Source organism: Phodopus roborovskii, unplaced genomic scaffold (genome assembly GCF_943737965.1).
Source record: "Phodopus roborovskii unplaced genomic scaffold, PHOROB, whole genome shotgun sequence".
NCBI lineage: Eukaryota > Metazoa > Chordata > Mammalia > Rodentia > Cricetidae > Phodopus > Phodopus roborovskii.
In genome coordinates, this window is record NW_026125577.1 from 933,564 (window position 1) to 952,867 (window position 19,304).

Below are 19,304 nucleotides of genomic sequence, written 5' to 3' on the forward strand. Positions count from 1 at the left end.
CAGGACTGCCCCAAGCTTGGATCACAGCTTGGGTGTGACCAGAGCGTCCAGCAGGTGGCGTGTCACTATCTCTTCAACGCGGGAAGCCATCAGGCCTGCTGAGCGTTGTGTGCCTAAGAATGGTCCATAGGGCTACAGCTTCAGGGTTTCCTGATCTCGTCAGTAGAGGTGGAAAGAGATCTAAGCACACAAAGGCCCACGGCTGTAGGGCTAAATGGTTTGCAAAACCTTAAGACAAAAATAAATGCTACACAAACCGTCGCAACCCAATCTACCCCGTTCCTAAAACGACAAATTTCCTTTTCTTGCTGGTGCCTAAGGATCATGAACAAGACCCCAAGCTCGAGTCATCTGCAGAAGGAGGGAGTGCTCTTGGGTGATCTCTGCTCAAGAGCACAGAAGCGTGGGAAATTCTGTCCCAAACTCTGTTCTGGGGAAAGCGTGAGGATTTGAATGGAGGATGATGACTGATGACAAGCCGTTATCGCCAAAGGAAAACTTTACGAGGCGGCTCTCGACAAAACTGCCAGCTACAGTTCCAGGAAGTCCAGCCAGCGGCGCGGACTTTCCATTGGGCCACCCTGGGTCACTCTGAGCACTGATGCGAAACCTGAGTCCAGGTCCCAGACTTTCGCAGCATGTCCCGCCCCTCACGCCCCACCCCCTCAAGGTCCCTTTTCCCCCAGTCTCTACCCAGTCCTTAAAACCCCGGGTAGAGGGATGGCGCGTGTCGCCTCTGGGTTGCATTGCAGACACCTCTGCAATGCCAGCTTGAAAGCTGCCTGGGATTTGACTCCACTTTATCAACTCCCAACCCCTACCCATCTCAACCGCAACTTCAACTCGGTGAGAAAGCCCCGACTTTGCCGAGCCCCAAGTGCAGTGGAGCTCAGCAAACTTGAGACACCCCCCAACCCCTCACTCCCCACCCCTGTACCAAGAGTGGATGCTAAAGCAGCGGGCATCAGGTGTCTAGGGCAGGCCTGCAGGTCCCTGGGGATTCTGAGGTTGAAGTCTTGCTCTGGGCAGTCTTCTCCCAGAGCCGGTAGCTCTGCATCGCTGGAAAAAGCACGCTTCATCGCAGGTCAGTCTCTCTGTGAAGGGCCACCTTCCTGTGGTATCTTCAGACCAGTTCTTAAATCAGGGCTGGGGTGTTAGGTACTTAAAAAAACAAACAAACAAAAACTGTCTCTGTGTCTGCCACCGGTGTTGTGTCAGAATTCTGGGAACATTTAGGCAGCTGGGGATGGGGATTCTGAAACTGTCATGTTTCTGCTGGAGGTTGGGTTGGGTATGGCAGGGGCGTCTTAAGCATCTTGTCCAGAAAGCAATCCTTGACCTGAGCTATGCACTGCCTTCTCTCTGTACAACAGGGCTCTATAGTCCTGTGCTGGGGCTGGGGACGAGGCACCCCCTTTTTTTCTCCTTTGCACACCTGAGTGTTACGTTTTGCCTTTGTGTCACCAGCATGGCCACCAGCCTTAGCACAGATAGCCCGCAGCAGCTGAGCCCGCTGTCTTCCCAGCAGACAACACTTTTGCTACTCCTCTCTGTCCTGGCCGCTGTGCACTTGGGACAGTGGCTGCTGAGACTGTGCTGTGGGAAGCCTTGGTCTTCGCCCCCGGGTCCTTTCCCATGGCCAGTGATCGGAAATGCGGCATCTGTGGGCCGGGCATCACACCTCTACTTCGCTCGTCTTGCGAGGCGCTATGGCGACATTTTCCAGATCCGTCTGGGCAGCTGTGCCGTGGTAGTGCTGAATGGCGAGAGTGCCATCCACGAAGCCCTGGTGCAGCAGGGAAACATCTTCGCGGACCGGCCGCCCTTCGCCTCTTTCAGGGTGGTGTCTGGTGGCCATAGCCTGGCGTTTGGTCACTACTCAGAGCGCTGGAAGGCGCAGCGACGTGCGGCCTACGGCACTATGCGTGCCTTTTCCACGCGCCACCCGCGCAGCCGCCGCCTCCTTGAGAGCCACGCACTGTGCGAGGCGCGAGAGTTGGTGGCGGTGCTGGTGCGACGCTGCTCGAGCGGTGCAGTTCTGGATCCGATGCAGCCGATCATCGTGGCGATAGCCAATGTTATGAGCGCCGTGTGCTTCGGCTGCAGGTACAACCACGACGATGCCGAGTTCCTGGAGCTGCTCAGCCATAACGAAGACTTCGGGCGCACGGTAGGTGCCGGCAGCCTGGTGGACGTGCTGCCCTGGCTGCAGCTCTTCCCTAACTCGGTGCGCACCACTTTCCGCGAGTTCGAGCAGGTCAACCGTAGCTTCACCAACTTTGTCCTGGACAAGTTCTTCAGGCACCGCGAAACCCTGGTGCCCGGGGCTGCTCCCCGCGACATGATGGACGCCTTCATACTTTCCGCCAAAAAGAAGGAGGCCGGGGGCTATGGCGAGGGTTCCTTCGGGCTGGACTTGGAGAATGTGCCGGCTACTATTACAGACATCTTCGGAGCTAGCCAGGATACCCTCTCCACCGCGCTGCTCTGGCTGCTCATCCTATTTACCAGGTAAAGCCTCCAGAGGGATGGATGGAGAGGTCCTTGCGTTTTCTCCTTTGATAAAGGGCATGTAGCTAAAAGGTCACTAGCAGGCACCGGGTTTGAGGTTTCTCCCTGCCCCACCCCCCATTCCTTAAAACTGAGATCTCTTGGTTGATAATCCCAGACCAACAGGGACAGCGAGGCGTTGTCAGCATTTCTGGAATTGTCTCTGTTCCTCTCCACTCCTCTTGTAACTGGGAACAAATTTATGAAGAGTTCTCGCCCTAAAAAACAAGATCCCCCCCCCCCCAATGAGGACAGATCAGTTTTGATCCTTCCGTGTCTCAACAGAAGCAGAATTGGGCCAGTTCCAAGCTTAAAGAAGGTGCTGTAAAATGTTAACTAAACACGGAGCACAGCTGGCACCTCGAAAGCTGCCTGGCTCGTGTCTTAACATCCAGTGGCAGGGCAGGGCTTTGTAAGCAGGCAAAGGAAGCCATCGGAGGCAGGGGTTCAGAGGACAACCTGAGAATAAGGTGGTCGCAAAGAAAGCCAGAGTAGGCATCTAGAGGAGTCTAAGGTATCCAGGAGGTGCCATGGGCCATCCTAATCTCTGGGTTAGGGCACAGACCTGCACTGCACTGCAAGGCTGCATGCAAGGATTAAGCAGCTGCCCTCCTGCCACTGTCAGGTGGTCTAAGCAAATGAATCCTTTATTGAAATTTGACGCTGGATCATCTATTGTTTACGTGAAATTCTGATTTAGCCTGTATTTATCTGGAAACTCTTCTCCCTTTCTTAGAACCTAAGAGATACTGCATGTGCATGCCCCTCCGAATTTGGCAGAGTCCACTTCCTTTTGGGATTCGCACAACTCATATTTCTTTAGATGTTGTACATCTACTTTCACATTTTTTAGTATATTGAAAATAACTTTTCAATATTAAAGTCAAATCGTGTAAACATATACTGGAAATACTGGGATGTGGGGAGTAGGGGAAGCAGAAAGAGAATGAAAGAATTCAACCCAAGATCAGGAAGAAGGCCTTCTTGGAGTGGGCTCACCAGGTCTTTCACATACCAAGATCCTTTGAGAAAAAACAAAACAAAACAAAAACCATTGAGCTGTGTAAGTAGCTTTCCATGTGTTCCAAAGAAATATAATAATTTTGGGGTCATTGCCACTTAAATAAAGATGACATTACTTTTTCTTTTTTGTGATTATAATTAGAGTGGGCAAATTACAATGTCTGTTTAAGAGTGTAAATTTTATAGAAGCAGCTAGCCCACTCCTACAGAGTGTCTGCTTTCACACTACAAGGTAAACTAGTACATGTTGGAGGGAGGGTATACTTCATGCTGTCCAAAATGCTTACTATTTGGCCCTTCGTGGAAAATGTTGGGAAGTTCTGTTAAGTGATTTTAACACCACCATTTAAATGCCTCTTTTCAGTGGCTGCAATTATTCTCCTCTACTCCATCCTTTTTGAGCCTACTGCTTAAACTTCCTCAAGTTTAACATTGATTTTAGTATGTTCTTTTTCTTTTAAAAAAGATTTTTAAATTTTTTACTTTGTTTAATGTATATGGAGGTTTTGCCCTAGTGTATGTCTGTGTATCCAGTGCATGCCTAGTGTCTGCAGAGGCCAGAAGAGGGTAGATCCCTTGGGACTGGAGTTACAAACTGCAGTCAGCTGTCACATTGCTGCTGGAACTGTTTTCAGAAACTCTGCAAGAGCAGCTGCTGCCCTTAACCATGGAGGCCTCTCTGGCCTGGATTTTAGTAATTTTGATGGCTACATACTATCCCTTCCTGATATTGTACATACATCAAATCAGTTTTAAGCTTTAACATTCTTTGGTTGGTTTTGACTGCATTTTAAGTATTGTTATGATCATATATCATTATACCTGTTATACTATTTTCTGAAAATAGGCTTCTTGGGATAAATACTTGGGGTTAAAAATGAAGGAGAAAGGGATTGCTGCCTTTTATAGAGTTTACTGTACACTAAGATTTTGTCTTCCAAAAGAGCTGTCCCAGTTTCTATCAGCAACAGTGCAGAAGTAAAGTGTGTATCCCTATTTGACAAACTGGGGCTCTGCTCTTTAAATTTACTTCTTTTATAATACTTTATAAAATAAGAACAATTAATTGCCTAAGGATGTGAGGGAAGGAAAATAATCTGCTTTCTGGGCAGACTTTTAACTTTTGTGGGGCTGGGGTCTTCTTGCCTTTGTAGTCTTCTTTATAAACACATTGAAAAAATATTTTATGACAATGTTGGTAATAAGGTGAATGTTGAAATGTGTTATGAGAACCTCTACTTATAAGTCCATTTATTTAGCTCTGAAGGTCTTAAGAGATAGACAAATATTTTCCTAGGTGTCTAAAATGTATTGTGGGCCTAGGCACTGTGCCTAGTAGATTTTGCCACTATCATGCGTTTTTAGACTTAAAAAACTTAAGAGCTTTATTTTCTCACAGTGGGAAATAAATCCTGGGCCATAAGAGGCTTATTACAGAAAAAAAAAATAAAATTGTTATTGTTTAACTTGTAATATTGAATGAGAGATATTAGTAATCTGTTTTGGATTTTCTTTCAGAAATTGTCATTCAGTTACAGACCTATATAGTTTGTAGAATTAGAACTGTAGTGTGCTGTTAGGTGAAAGATGGACTAACTCTCCTCTCTCTCTCTCTCTCTCTCTCTCTCTCTCTCTCTTCTCTCCTCTCTTTCTCCTATCCCTCCCTTTCATACTGTGATCCAAACAGATACCCCAATGTGCAGGCTCGGGTGCAGGCTGAGCTGGACCAGGTTGTGGGGAGGGACCGTCTACCCTGCATGGCTGACCAGCCCAACTTGCCATATATCATGGCTTTTCTTTATGAATCAATGAGGTTCTCCAGCTTTTTACCTGTTACCATTCCTCATGCCACCACTGCCAACACCTTTGTGCTAGGCTACTACATTCCCAAGAACACGGTGGTTTTTGTTAACCAGTGGTCTGTGAATCATGACCCAGCGAAGTGGCCTAACCCAGAGGATTTTGATCCAGCCCGATTCCTGGACAAAGACGGCTTCATCAACAAGGAACTAGCCAGCAGTGTGATGATTTTTTCGGTGGGCAAACGGCGGTGCATTGGCGAAGAGCTGTCTAAGATGCTGCTGTTTCTTTTCTTCTCCATCCTCGCTCATCAGTGCGATTTCAAGGCTAACCAAAATGAGCCCTCAAACATGAGTTTCAGTTACGGCCTGACCATTAAGCCCAAGTCCTTTAAAATCCACGTGTCTCTCAGAGAGTCCATGGAGCTCCTTGACAGTGCTGTTCAGAAGCTGCAAACTGAAGAGGCTGGCCAGTGAGAAGCCAGAGGCAGCTGATATGTTAGAAGAATGTCCGCCGGGGGAGAAAACACAGGGTTTTTGTTTGTTTTTTGAGCTCCAGTTTTGTTATTACTTCTCTAAAGTGAGTAGAAATCAAGTGGCCTGAAGGTGAGGAGCATTTACCAATTCAGGGCTCCTCACCTGCATGTGCTTCCATTACTGGAAGTATTTTTGAATCAGTGTAAAAGGGCCCAAGGAATTTGAATCCTGTCAGCAAAAACTTCCTAAGGGAACCCCCCCCCCCAATTAAACATATGCACACATATTAATAGATGTGAACAAAGTATTTCAGTACTTCTGCCTTTGTAGGCAGATTTGAGATGGAACTTATATGTGCAGAAATTTACCCCTTCAGAAACTACACTAAGCAAAGGTTTAGGATAAACTCAAGATTCAAAGACAAGTGATTTCAGTGAGAGAAAAAATTGTAAAGACTCCTCCAAGAAACAACCTACTTTGGAAAAAACTTTAACTCCTTTGTAGTAGCCCTCTGGATGAGGTTTTCTTTATGCCTGTAAATGTGCCTCCCACTTTAGGATGGGCCATAAAGTCAGTTTCTCAAAAAGAAATTAATAGTTAATTTATTAACTACAATATGTTTCAGAGATTAAAGGTAAATTGTTTAGATGACATTTTTTTTTTAACAAGTTAAAGCTACATGCCATTTGACTGCTAAAGTAAACTATTCCAGTTATGAGGAGAAAAAGATTTGCCAGTCCAGCTTAAGCTTTTAAATATGAGATTATAATAAATTGGTCTCAGTAATAAGTCTCATAAACTAAAAAAAAATTTCACATCCCCAAATACTATTCAATGCATATAAATTTGTTACACAATTATTCATAAACATCATATGAGTATTAAACATTTGATCAGAAAAACATTTGAAGCATATATTTTTTATGTCATACTGTAAACCAAAAAGTGTAATCAGTTGAAATTTACCCAAATCCAGGAAATGAGCTTGACTACATCAATTTGTTTTGACATCAGAGAACCAAGTAACAGAAAGATTTTTTTCCTCATTCAAGGTTCAGACAAGGGACAAATCTCAAAATTAAATCAGCAGAATATGTTCTTGTCGGTAGTTATTAGAATACTGATGCTCCTTCTAGAATTGACCCCACTAATAGTGTTAAGACTCCATACTCTTGGCATGCTTTGATTTTAAATGAACTTAAAATTCATCTTGATTATTTCCTCTCAGTTGACGCTAGAGGAAATATGATCATCCTCCCTTCAAGGGTGAGATTTGAGGACAGATACCTTTGAGGACAGATACTGAAAAAAGGCCATGAATTTCCTAGGTGTTCTCTGTATTAGACCATACGATAGGAAACTAACCACAGCTGGGTAGTTTCTCTTTAAATGTTTTTATCATTATTGTTACTGTTATTGTTTTTTAAATTCAGTATTAAGGTCTGTGATTTTTCCCCTTTTCATCATCATCATCATCATCATCATCATCATTATTATTATTACTTTGGTCCTGGGAGGATGTTTAGCCCCTGCATTGTGAGACTCTGAAGACAGCTCAGATCAGCTCTCTTGTTAGGACAGCATACTATGAGCAGTTGCTTTTTAGTAGCTAGGAAAGAAGACGTATGTGCATTTGGATTATGTAAACAAGCCGAAAACCCTTCAAGAAGGGCTGGAAGAGTGCAAAAGTAGGCACAGGGCTGGTGGGGGTGGAGGGGAGTGTTCTCATTTCTGTTTTCATTGCAATTAGATGTAACAAAAGAAGCCTGCAGCACTGAGCTTATTGTTTGCTCTGTTTCATTGGGCTTTTTGGAATTTTCATATCAAAATTACAAAGGATGGAGTGTATATGATGGGTTGCATGTGGAGGTGGCCAGAAGTCGCAAGCCAAAGAATGAGTACGAAGAAGAAAGATGTCTAAATGGTTCCCATTCTCCAAATTAATTTATTGAACTATAAAATTGGAAGCATGAATGTTTAGAAAAAAAAATGTTTGGAGTAGCAGCCCTGAAATTTCAAGGATATCTTAAGAATCGCCCTAGCCTCCCTCTACCTCCCCAGACACACAACTATTTTGTAGTTGGAAATTGAATTGTAAAAAGTTAACCTTTATATAAGTTTTCACACCAGAACCCCTTGAATGTGAAACATGGGTTGTGTCAGTATTTTAAAGGTCTTAATTTCAACTACAAAAGTCAACTCTATCAAGTTTTTAAAGTTTTTTTTTTTTTTTTTTTTTTTTTTTTTTTAGACATCTTTGAAAGCTTGTGCCTCAGTAGGACTGGGACAGTGACATAGTGACATGGGCTCTGGTGGCCTCTTTACTCTGAGAAATTCATAACAGTGAAAGTTGTTATCTGGACCCCTCGTTAAGTTAACAAAGCCCAGATATTTATTTTGTGAATGGTGTAGTTATTTTCATCTGATGCTTTTAGTGGCTGGGAAAGAAGCGATGTGTGTTTGTGTGGTGTGTGTGTGTGTGTGTGTGTGTGTGTGTGTGTGGTGTATGTGTGTGTGGGGTGGTGTGTGTGTATGTGTGTGTGTGTCTCTCTGTGTGTGTGTGGTGTGTATATGTGTGTGTGCACATGCATGCACTTTGCTTGGTATACTTAGAACCTAGTGAAAAGAAGAAGGTTGTCAACCAGAAATGAGTAATAATTAGCAAATATGGAGGCTATTGTGATAGATTACTGGCTTAATCACAGAGCCTAATTTCATTTCTGTCACAGAGGGACTTCACTTGCTGATCACCATGTAAGTCAGAATGTCCACTTCAGCTTAGCACAGAAAAAGTACACTTTTATTAAATGCCTCATTTGTGTAATAAAGCTTGGGCTGCATGAGAACATTCCTTTTTTTCTTTCAAAACAAACAAACAAACAAACAAACAAAAAGATGCCTCAGGTATGTCTTGTGGATTAATCAAAAGAATTCATGCCCCAGAACTTAGCCTTTCCCTGTGAAATGTTACCACACTCTTAATGTTTTCACACCAAGGCTGTATTGGACCAAATTAAACACATTGTCATGTGTGTTAATTAGTATGTTTTCAGCTGTGACATGATTGTGTGATAATGAGTATATGTTACCTGATGACTATAACCCAAGGATAATTTCCTATTTAGCCTCTTCTTGTGTTTTTGTACTTTATCATATATGTTGTTAGTATGTGTATAGCGGATACAGTGCATAGTCATAACCAAGACAGATTCTATGCACACAGCATTAACTAATGTTTTCCTTTTGATATACTAAAAATTTAAAAAGTTTCATTGTTCATTATCTATTACAAAACACTGTTACCTAAATAATAAAATTCACTTTCATAATCCTATAAAGTTTCTTTTTATGTTACAGAAAGTCTAATTGGTCATTTATTTCTACTGTCCCTTTGTGTCCTTGCACTGGGTCACTGAGGAGTGTTGTCCTTGCAGTGCCTACATGTGTTAATTCAGCTTTCACCATACTCTGTGGTGGGATTAGTGTGCTAAAATAAGCTATTAAACACATTCTAGTATGGAAGTCTTACAGGGGGTGGAAATATAAAAATATAATTTAGCAGCATCCTCATCTGGACTATTCTTGAAAGCTGACTTCCTTGCCTTGATAGTACTATTGCTTATCTCTTCCCAACTGGCCTATGATTGGAAATACAAGGGAGTTTGCCAGCTTGTGAGAGCCGTGATCCTCAATAGTTTCACAAGCAGTTTCCATCCTTTTAGGGGACTGATGGGAGATGTCATTCTGTATATGTTTCTCATACTGGTTAATAATAAAGCACTGTTGGCCAATAGGAAAGGAAGATAGGAGGGACTAGGAGACAAGGAGGAAATAGGAAGTAGTAAGGAGGAGTCAAGATGGAGAGTCTGGAGAGAGCTGGACGCCAGCCGCCTCTCCGGTAAGAGAAGGCCATGTGAAGATACATAGAAATGGGTTAATAATTAAAGGCAGAGCTAGCCGATAAGTAACAAGTAACCGGGCCAACAGTATTGTATCAAATACAGAGTCTCTGTGTGTTATTTGGGGCTGGTGGCGTGGTAGCAGGACAAGACCGGGCAGCAGGCGGAAAAACCGTACTCGTTACAGGGGACAACTATTGCAAATCTACTCCAGTAGCTAAATGTATCTGTCTGTCTATCTATCTATTTACTTATTTTGCTTTTTTGAGACAGGTTTTCTCTGTGTAACCTTTGTCCTGGAACTTAATCTGTAGATTATGCTGGCCTTGAACTCAAAGATCCACTTATCTCTGCCTCCTGAGTGCTGAGATTAGAAGCATGCACCATGACCTCACAGCTGCTAAATTTGGTTTTCAAAAAAGCAAACAAAGCTGGTAGTAGTAAGAACTAGGGGGTATGTGAACTCATGGAATTCTCATACAGCCCTGCTATGAATGCAAAATGGTGTGGTATGACCCAATCCCAAGGTATTTATCCTATATAAGGGAAATAACTGTGCACAGAAACTATAGCTAAACGTTCCCAGTGGCTCTATTCATATTCACCCAAATTGGAAATGACTGTTTTTTCCAAAGGTAGTTTGGAAGGCTAGCTAAAATGAATGTGGTACCATCATATAATAGACTATGACTTAGCAATAAAAAGAGATAACTGCACATAAACCCAACAACTTTGACACTTGTCAAGAGAGTTATGTTGGCTAAAAAATAAAATAAGCTTTAAATGATTATATACTGCACGATTTCAACAGTTTAGTGGTGGAGAATGTTGGATTTAGTTCTGTACTAGGCTTTTTCTTTTAGACCACCAACCAGTTCCCAAGTCAAGACATGGAGACTTATTTTTAGTTCTGAATGCTCAGCCTTAGCTTAGCTCTCATTTTAATCTGTTTCTCTTTATCTACGTTTTACCTCAGGGCTTTTTACTTTTTTTCTGTGTATCTTACTTTCACTGCTTCTCCTGTCTGTCTCATGGCTGCCTGGCTTCTGGCCTCAGGTATGTCCCTCTCCTCCTCCTTCATTTTCTCCTCTCTCTTGAGCCTAGATTTCTCCTCCTACTTATTTTGTCTGCTTGCCAGCCTTGCCTATCACTCTCTTGCCTAGATATTGGCTATTTAGCTCTTTACTAGACCAATCAGGTGTCATAGGCAGTCAAAGTGAAACAAATGCAACACATCTTTACATAATTAAACAAATCAGCATAAACACATGTAACATATCTTTGCCTAGATAAAATAATATTCCATGGACTGGAGAGATGGCTCAGTGGTTAAGAGCACTGACTATTCTTCTAGAAGATTTGGGTTCAATTCCCAGCACCCACATGGCAGCTGTACAACTCTAACTCTTAATTTGGCACCCTCACATTGATAGACATACATGCAGGCAAAATACCAATGCAAATAAAATAAAAGTAAATAAATTATTAAAAATAATATTCCCCAATACAGTTCTTGATTATAGAAATAGTTACATTGACATGAGAAATAAAATTATTACAAAGCAATTCAAAATTTAACAAGTTTGAAAGGGTAGTTGGTATAAATGAGCTTCCATGGACTGAGATAGGTTGTCAGAGCTCACGGCAACTATTTCTCTAAAGCAACAAGATGGAAGCTGTGATAGGGAGGGCAAGCCCAGGTGTGTGGAGAATGGACAAGGCCTGAGCTGACGAAGTGGAGAGGGGATGCCAGTTTCTTCAAGTTTAATAGGAAATGGACCAGCAGCCTTTGGAGTAGAACCATCCACAAATCAGAAAAAAATTATTTTGTTGCCTTTGGGTGTTAATTGTGTATCAGGAATTGTTGTAGACTTTGCAATATAACAATGAATCCCAGTCCCTGAGCTCATGAAGCCAATATTCTTAGTGGGATGAATGGGTAGAGGGAGGGAAACATTTCAGTTAATTGTTATGAAAACAGTGGTGTGTGTGTGTGTGTGCGTGAGAGAGAGAGAGAGTCTGTGTAGTTTGTGCTTGTATGTATATGTATGTACATGTGTGCTGTGTATATATATATTGTGTATATATGTGTATGAGTATGTGTCTGTGTGTGGTTTATGCTTATATGTGCATGTGTGTGGTATGTGTATAGTGTGTGTATATATGTGTGTATGTGAGTGTGTGTGCGCATGGTGTATATTATGTGTATAGTGTGTGTGTTTGTGTGTGAGAGACAGTGTGTGTGCATGGTGAGTATATATGTATGTGTTGTGTGTGTATGTTGGGAGACTGTTTACAATGAATAGTCAGGGAGGCTCTCTTACACCAAGGGGTAAGCATTGAGGATGTCTGCTTCTGCCTAAGTCCTCCCCATGAAGGAAATTCAGACAGGGAGTTATCAGACAACACATCAATTACCAATAGCACTAACAAAAAGTCTGACTATATCCAATAAGTTGATTTCATAGTCAGTTAAAATCTGGGCAATTTGAAATAAAATAGTCTGAGCACACCCTATGACAGATGTTGTGGGCAAGTTCTTAATCTGCTTTGGCTACAACTTTTGCCAAATGGCATTCATGTGGTCCAGACCATTCCCTGACTTCAGTTCATTGGCTCTTTCAAGAAATGAAGAACCAGACAACAGACTTTTGGAGCTAATGTACTTTTCCATAATGCCTTTAAAAATACAAATTACAGTGAATCCTGCTGGGGCACGCCTGTAACCCTAGCACTCAGAAGTAGAGGCAGGAGAGTTCAAGGCCATTCTCCCAGTCATAGTGAATTTGAGGATAACTCAGGCTGCAGGAAACCCTCTCTCAGGAATAAAAATAAAATAAAATAATAAAAGCAAAAATATGTTCTAATGATCTGTGGAATTCTTTAACATGGTGTGCACCAAATTGATTCTGTGAATCTCAGTGATTCCTCTGGACTTCTTGAGATTACATCATATGAACACACTTTTATTATATATGATAGAAAAAGATAGTCACCAAATCACAGTAGAGTTGCAGAGAATGGGTGGCCTGGAGTGGGACTGTATCAGGGGATCACACATCCCCTGCTGGTGAGCATCCTGTGTGAGGAGGTGCTTCTTTTCCTGGAATTTGCTTTGTTTTTCACCCACACAGTTCCTAGGGATAGCAAAAATCAGGTTACATCCAACTCAGAGAGGCCTCAGGGAAATCTGTGGTGATGAAATGTGGGACACTGCACTCTGCCACCATCCATTCTGTTCTCTTGGCTCATGTCTCATTGCTGTCCTCATGCAGTCAGGTTAAAGGGTCACCTTTGTTCTCTTACCATCTTCTCAGACATCATCATTTTAATTTAAGGCTCTATTTCCTCAGTGCCCACAGCAAATCCAACTGCTCTTAGCTTGGCCTTGACACTAGACGAAGTGGTGGAAGGAAGGGGTTGATATTTCAGCGTGTTTTGTGATGTGGCTTCCAGGAACCAGTTGCTGCAGAAACAGGGTGAACCCATTTGTTCCCTCTTCCAAGCTCTTTCAAATCCCCAACCTTGCTCTATTGTTTCTCTGTTGGTAATACCAGCATGTATCTCAAGACAACAAAAAGTTAGCACAATTTAGTTTTTTGTTTGCTGTCTCTAGTTCTATCCCACTCCTCAGAATGTAGATCTGTGTATCTGCTGCCCTGCTAGAACAGAGTTGGGGGAAACAGATGGAACCACTAGGGTCTGCAGGATCCTTCCTCCAGTCTTTCCCCCGACAGGCTGAGAACTGCCACCCTAGGTGTAATGTCTCCAAGGTGGCTTTTTTCAGGGCTAAGCATGAAGCCTTGACCTAAAGACATGTGGGAGGATGGTGAGCAGTTGAGTGCGGTTTCCTATCTACTTGGGATTGCCACACCACCCCCAGTGGGGACAGTGTAGCAATGTCTGAGATGAATCTCATGGCTACCTGTCCAGAGGTTCACACCACACGTGGTTACACCTCCTGGGAAGAAGTGGCCAGGTCCCTGCAGGTGCTTGCTTGGCTGGCTGTTTGGAACGGGTGCTGGGTATATTTGTGCTATGTTAACAATAATGCTTTTAATCATGAGTGTTCTGGCCTGTAGCTCCACTGTTAGTTCAGTGAAGCCTAGAGAACATTTAGATACAGTTTTAGAAACTAAAAGAGATGAAGACCAGCAATCAGCAGATGAATGTCCTCTGTGCCTTCAATCACAAAACCCACAGCGCTGGCTGAGACTCCAGGTTGTCAGCCCAAGGCCTGAGAAATTAATAGAGTTGAAGCTATGTGAACTTGCCCGCAATGTGACCCTGCCTGAAAATAGCCCACCCACAGCAAAGCTGCTGTTGGAGTTACTACAATCTTAGGTGGAAGGTATATGTTTGGCTCATATTTCATAAAGATCCTAGGTTCTGGGCCAGGTCTGTAGTATATTGGAAACACTATGATTGGGATCTTAGGGCCCCTGAAACAGTATAAGAGTTAGTTCATAGAGGTTTAGGAGAGAGCTCAGCAATGCTGTTGAAAGTTTAATGTTCAAAAACAATGATTATTCTCTAAACTCAGTGAACCAAGTGTCTGGCAAGTTGACCACAGGCAGGTCAAAATAGAAAAAGGTTTCCGGCTATGCACTTGATCTCATGCTTCAAGGAAATTGCTGATGTGCATTAATTTCTGTAAAATATCTGTAATTTTTTTGAATTGTGCCCAAAGATCTGTTCTTTGAACTTTCTGCATAAAAACCCGATGCTCTGAAGTAAAAATCGCAGCAGTTGCAAACCTCCTTGAGTGTGTTTGTGTCTGTCTGTCACGCAGAAGCCACTCCTGACCTGGTCATCCGAGTCTTGGGCTTCCCGCAGACCCATTGCCCACTGTGCAGTCTGCGACATGGGATCCTCCACCTGATTTCTCCACCCCTTCCCCTATAGGCTTGATCCATCCTGAACCGGCCTTCACCTATAGATAAGACAACACCCTCATTTAGAAAATAAAGTCAAGTCCAAAGAACAAAGCATGGGAGATGCATAGCTATGTTTAAATAGAATTTTCAAGTTGAATGAAGGTTGTGGCTTGGAATCTTGAATCTTAAATACTGCCATTACAAATTGGACATTTTTCTGAGTTGTTCTGATATGATGGCTCCACTGGCTAACTGCCATTTTTAAATGACATCAGTGGTCAACAAACTATGGCACATGAACAAAATCCAATCGACCACCTGTGTTTATACAGCTTGTTAGCTATGAGTAGTTTTACATTTTTAAATGGTTGGAAGAAATCAAGACAAATAATATTTCATGACACAAGAACATGTTGTGAAATTCAAATTCTTACATCCATGAATAAAACTAGCTGGAACACAGATACATTAATTTGTTCTTTTATTGCTCATGGCTGCTTTCATAGTACAATGGCAAGGTTCAGTAGCTATGACAGATACCACATGGCTTGCAACACCTAGAATATTTACTATCTGGCCTTTTACAGAAAAAGCTTGTCAACCCTGGGTCTACATGATCAACTTCTCAAGGTACTGACTAACAGGGATAGCAACCTCTTCATGCTTGAAAGCACGTTTTGGCTGGCAAAACACTTCCATATGACTGTTTATGCCTGTGTCTTGGCTGGCCTTGGACTATGCCTCACAGAGAGAGACAAATCGGAAAAGCCAAGATCCCCAAGGGAGGCACCAGGCAACAGAAACATATCAATCATGTTTTTCCACAAAGGCAACATTCCAGACTCTTTGAAAATGTCAGCATTGTATCATAAGCTGAGGAATCCAGCAATGAGAAGGCAGAATTCAGACCCACATGTTATGAAAATAGCATTAAAGCAAGTTGAATGAAGGTTGTGGCTTGGAATCTTGAAAGTTTTTTTTTTTTTCTTTTTGATTCTCTCTGATTCTTAGGACTAAATTCTTACTTCATTTTATTTGTAACCAACAAATAATTTTACACATATTCTGACATAAGAGGTAATGTTTTGGCTTATTGTTTATTGGCTAGGGGTCACCTCTGCAACTACACATCCATCATCTTCAAACTCTTTTCATTTCTTTGTGGTGAGTACATCCAAAGTTCTCTTTTCTAATCTAAAAAATAGCTGATGTTGCTTGTAGAACTTGAGACTAGAGTAGCAGTAACCAGTGGCTAGGGAGAGTAGCAGGGAGAGGGCGATGGGAAGAGATCATCCAATAGGCACAATGCAGAAGCAAGAAGACACAGTTCCTGGTGTTCTATGAGCTCCACAATTTTATAACTTCTGTGGTTGGCTATAGCTTTAAAATTCTTGCATGTAATCTAAAATACTTGATGGTACATATTAAATATGTTTAATCCTTTACTCACAAGGGGTACTCTGAACTGTGCTTTGGAGAATTCTCCTATGTGCTTACAGTTATCAAATACAAAATAATTTTATATATAGTCAGATTGTCCAGCCCATTTATTCAACATCTAATTCATGTTTTTAAATGTTGTTAGGCACTGTTCTTAAGTGTCATGAAACTGAGCATTACAGAGGCAAACATATACACTGACTCAGAGGTGCCTTTTCTAATGTGAAGAAACACATTTAAACATCTGCAACCCAGTTTGATGAATGTTAATGAATGTGTTAAGAGCTTTGGGAACAATGACAAAGAAATATCAATAACTTGTGGGGATAGGATAGTTAGGAAAGGCTCCAGCAAGAAGATATCATGGTGTCATTGAGCTGACCTGAAGAAGACACACCCTCAGCAGTTGACCACAGAGATACAATGTTGGGGTGAAAGGAAGGCACGAAGGTCGTGGACAGTTTCTGAGGAACCCAGTGGCATAACTCTAGAATCCCAGTACACACTGCACCTTACAGTGCTCAGGAAATAGCTGCAAGGTGAGTGACTAGGATGTGCTTAGGGGTGGTAATGGTCTAGGTGTGGTGGTGGGGTTCATATATGTATGCATTTGTGTGCAATGTATGGGCCTGTTGGACTTAGGGAGTGTGGCAGGTATTCAACAAAAACCATTCCTCCTACTTGCTAACAGAGTCTTGGGTATAGGCCATATAGATTCTGTGTAGCCTCGGCCATCCTGGAACTTGCTTTGTAGACCAGGCTGGCCTCTAACTCAGACATCTGCCTGCCTCTGCCTCCTGAGTGCTAGGATTAAAGATCACCATGGCCTGGCTTCTGTATGGACTTTTTAAGGCTCTTCAAAAATGTTTGAACCCTAAGATTAACTGTAATATTCTACATGACTTGCTTTCTTAGGAACATGAAAAAAAAAATTAAAAGAGGCTGTATGTGGGGGTCTACAAGAAGGGATCCATGATTAAGATATATTTAGGCATATACACATGCTGACCCTAAGGGAGAGAGGAAAGGATGAAGGAAAAGTTTGTATGAGGAAAGTTTCTGGAATGGAGGAAATCGAGATGTCTGTTATTTTGGGACATGGTGCCAAATTGCATGGGGCTCATGTAATGTGGGTTTAAGAACTTGCTTTGGATCTCATGTTCAGACCCTGTCTTGTGTAAACTTGCTGTTACCTGTAACAGTTTTAAGTGAGTGTTTACTCCTAGGAATAATGAGCTTTATAAAGCCTCAGGTTCCTAGAGCAGGGTAAGCATTCAAAAAATCAATGCATGCAGAGAAGCACAGAACAAAACACTAGGTACCACAGCTAGAGTGATAATTGGGAACATTAGGTCTAGATTCTGGGGAAGCAAGATCACAAGATTTGTAACTACAGTCTGCCAATGGAGACTTGAAAATTCAACCTGGAAGATAAATATCCAAACCATAGTACAAAGAATTAATCCATCTCTTCTATAGCCTTCAAACTGCACACTCAGACTCTCAGAAGGTATTTAGAGGCTCATGGGAAACCCGGGGGCCATTCTCATTCATAACTACAACCCAAGGAATCCACTTACCCTTCTTCTTTCCCCCGTCACAGCAGGCTGTCCTTGAACCCATTGCAGTCCCCCTGCCTGAACCTCTCAAATGCTGGGATTACATTCATGAGCCACTGAAATAAATGTTTAGTTCAGCCCCAGTTATTTTTCTTTTTAAAAAGCACATATGGAGAAAATAACTAAAAGACTTGTAAGTGCAATTGCAACTTTGTAAATGTACAGAATCTTCCAGGACAACATGGTGTTTATAAAATACCTTCTGTTCTTTTTCTTTCTGAAGTAAATTTAGATGTGCCTTAAGTCATCCCTCTTCAAATCCGTTAACATGCAGAGTTATGTAAACTTAATGTTTGTCAAAATGAATGCCATTGACAATTGTATTTTGCTATTCGAAAGAATGAAACTGAACATTTACAACCTAAAAGTAGAACTAGTCAGAGCTTTATAATAGGACCATATTATCCTTCCATCTTTTTTTATACAAATGCCTTTATTTCACCTGCCAAAGCAAGTAACTCCATACATCTACTATAATAAGACTTGGGTTTTACTTGTTACTTCTATACTATGACAGCACTGTCAAGAAACTTTATTTACATCTACATAACAGTCTTTAATGGAAAACTAGGTAACATGTAAGAAAAGATTAGTAACATAAGCAGAGAGACAGATATATGTAGAAATCAATGAGTATATGTCACAAACATGGTTGATATATGCCCAACTGTGACAATTGTCATCTTAAACATGGAAATGTGGGTGCTGGGTAATATTAATTAGGAAATATAGCTGTCTTAGAACTCACTATGTAGACCAGCTTGCCTTGAATTTACAGAGATCTGCCTGCCTCTTGTCATCTAAGTGCTGGGATTAATGTTAACTATAGTTTTAAAACAAAGATAGTTTAAAAGTAAAGAGATAGAGGCAAGATGTAACATGCTAATGCAACTTAAAAGAATTCTGCAATAGATACATTAATTTGAGACACACCAAAAGAATTATAATCAGATAAAGATGGACATAATTGTGAAAGAGTCAAATATCCAAGAATGTGTGAGTGAATCTAACAGTGTCAAAGACATCAAGGAGAAGACTTTTATAGCCCTTTAAATAGTAATTTTAAGACTGGGAAGATGGCTCAGTGGATAAGACTACTTATTATGTAAGTGTAAGGACCTGAGTTCAAAACTCTAGCACCCATATAAAACTGGACATGGTAGCACTTGACTATGACCCCAGCATATCACCACATTAATCTCTGGCCTCTTTTAAGTACACATCTGCATGCACACTCCCCCATCTCTTTCTCTCTGTCTTTTTCTCTCTTTTTCTCTCTTTCTCTTTCTCTGTCTCACACACACACTACACACTCAACAAAAGTGCACACTCATCCCTCTCTTTTTCTCTCTTTCTCTCTCTTTTTCTCTCTTTCTCTGTCTCATACACACATTACACACTCAACAAAAGTATACTTAAAATATTGCTTTCATAGTACCCTTTACATACTACACCTAAGTACATTTTATAAACATACTTTAATAGTTGCATTGCTTAATAGTGAATAGATAAAGCTATTAGAAACTAATTGCTAAAACAACAACACTAGCAATGATTTGAATCTAACTGATATCTGTGGGCTACTCCATCTAACACAGCACAGTACACTTTTGTTTTTTA

The 19,304-nt window shown here is 41.7% G+C and overlaps 1 protein-coding gene across 1 annotated transcript; it reads left to right on the forward strand.

The window, feature by feature from the left end:
• Window positions 1-1,468: 1,468 nt before the first annotated feature.
• On the forward strand, window positions 1,469-5,861 carry LOC127217018 (cytochrome P450 1B1). Its single transcript, XM_051177873.1, has 2 exons — window positions 1,469-2,511; window positions 5,261-5,861. Exons 1-2 carry the CDS (start codon window positions 1,469-1,471, stop codon window positions 5,847-5,849), a joined length of 1,632 nt encoding a protein of 543 aa, XP_051033830.1. The 3' UTR covers window positions 5,850-5,861.
• The last annotated feature ends 13,443 nt before the right edge of the window (window positions 5,862-19,304 follow it).

Bases quoted from the DNA above. Each gene is read 5' to 3' on its own strand.
- LOC127217018 (XM_051177873.1), top strand. From the start codon at position 1,469: ATGGCCACCAGCCTTAGCACAGATAGCCCGCAGCAGCTGAGCCCGCTG. The intron at 2,512-5,260 runs GTAAAGCCTCCA...TGATCCAAACAG, and splicing joins CTGCTCATCCTATTTACCAG to ATACCCCAATGTGCAGGCTC.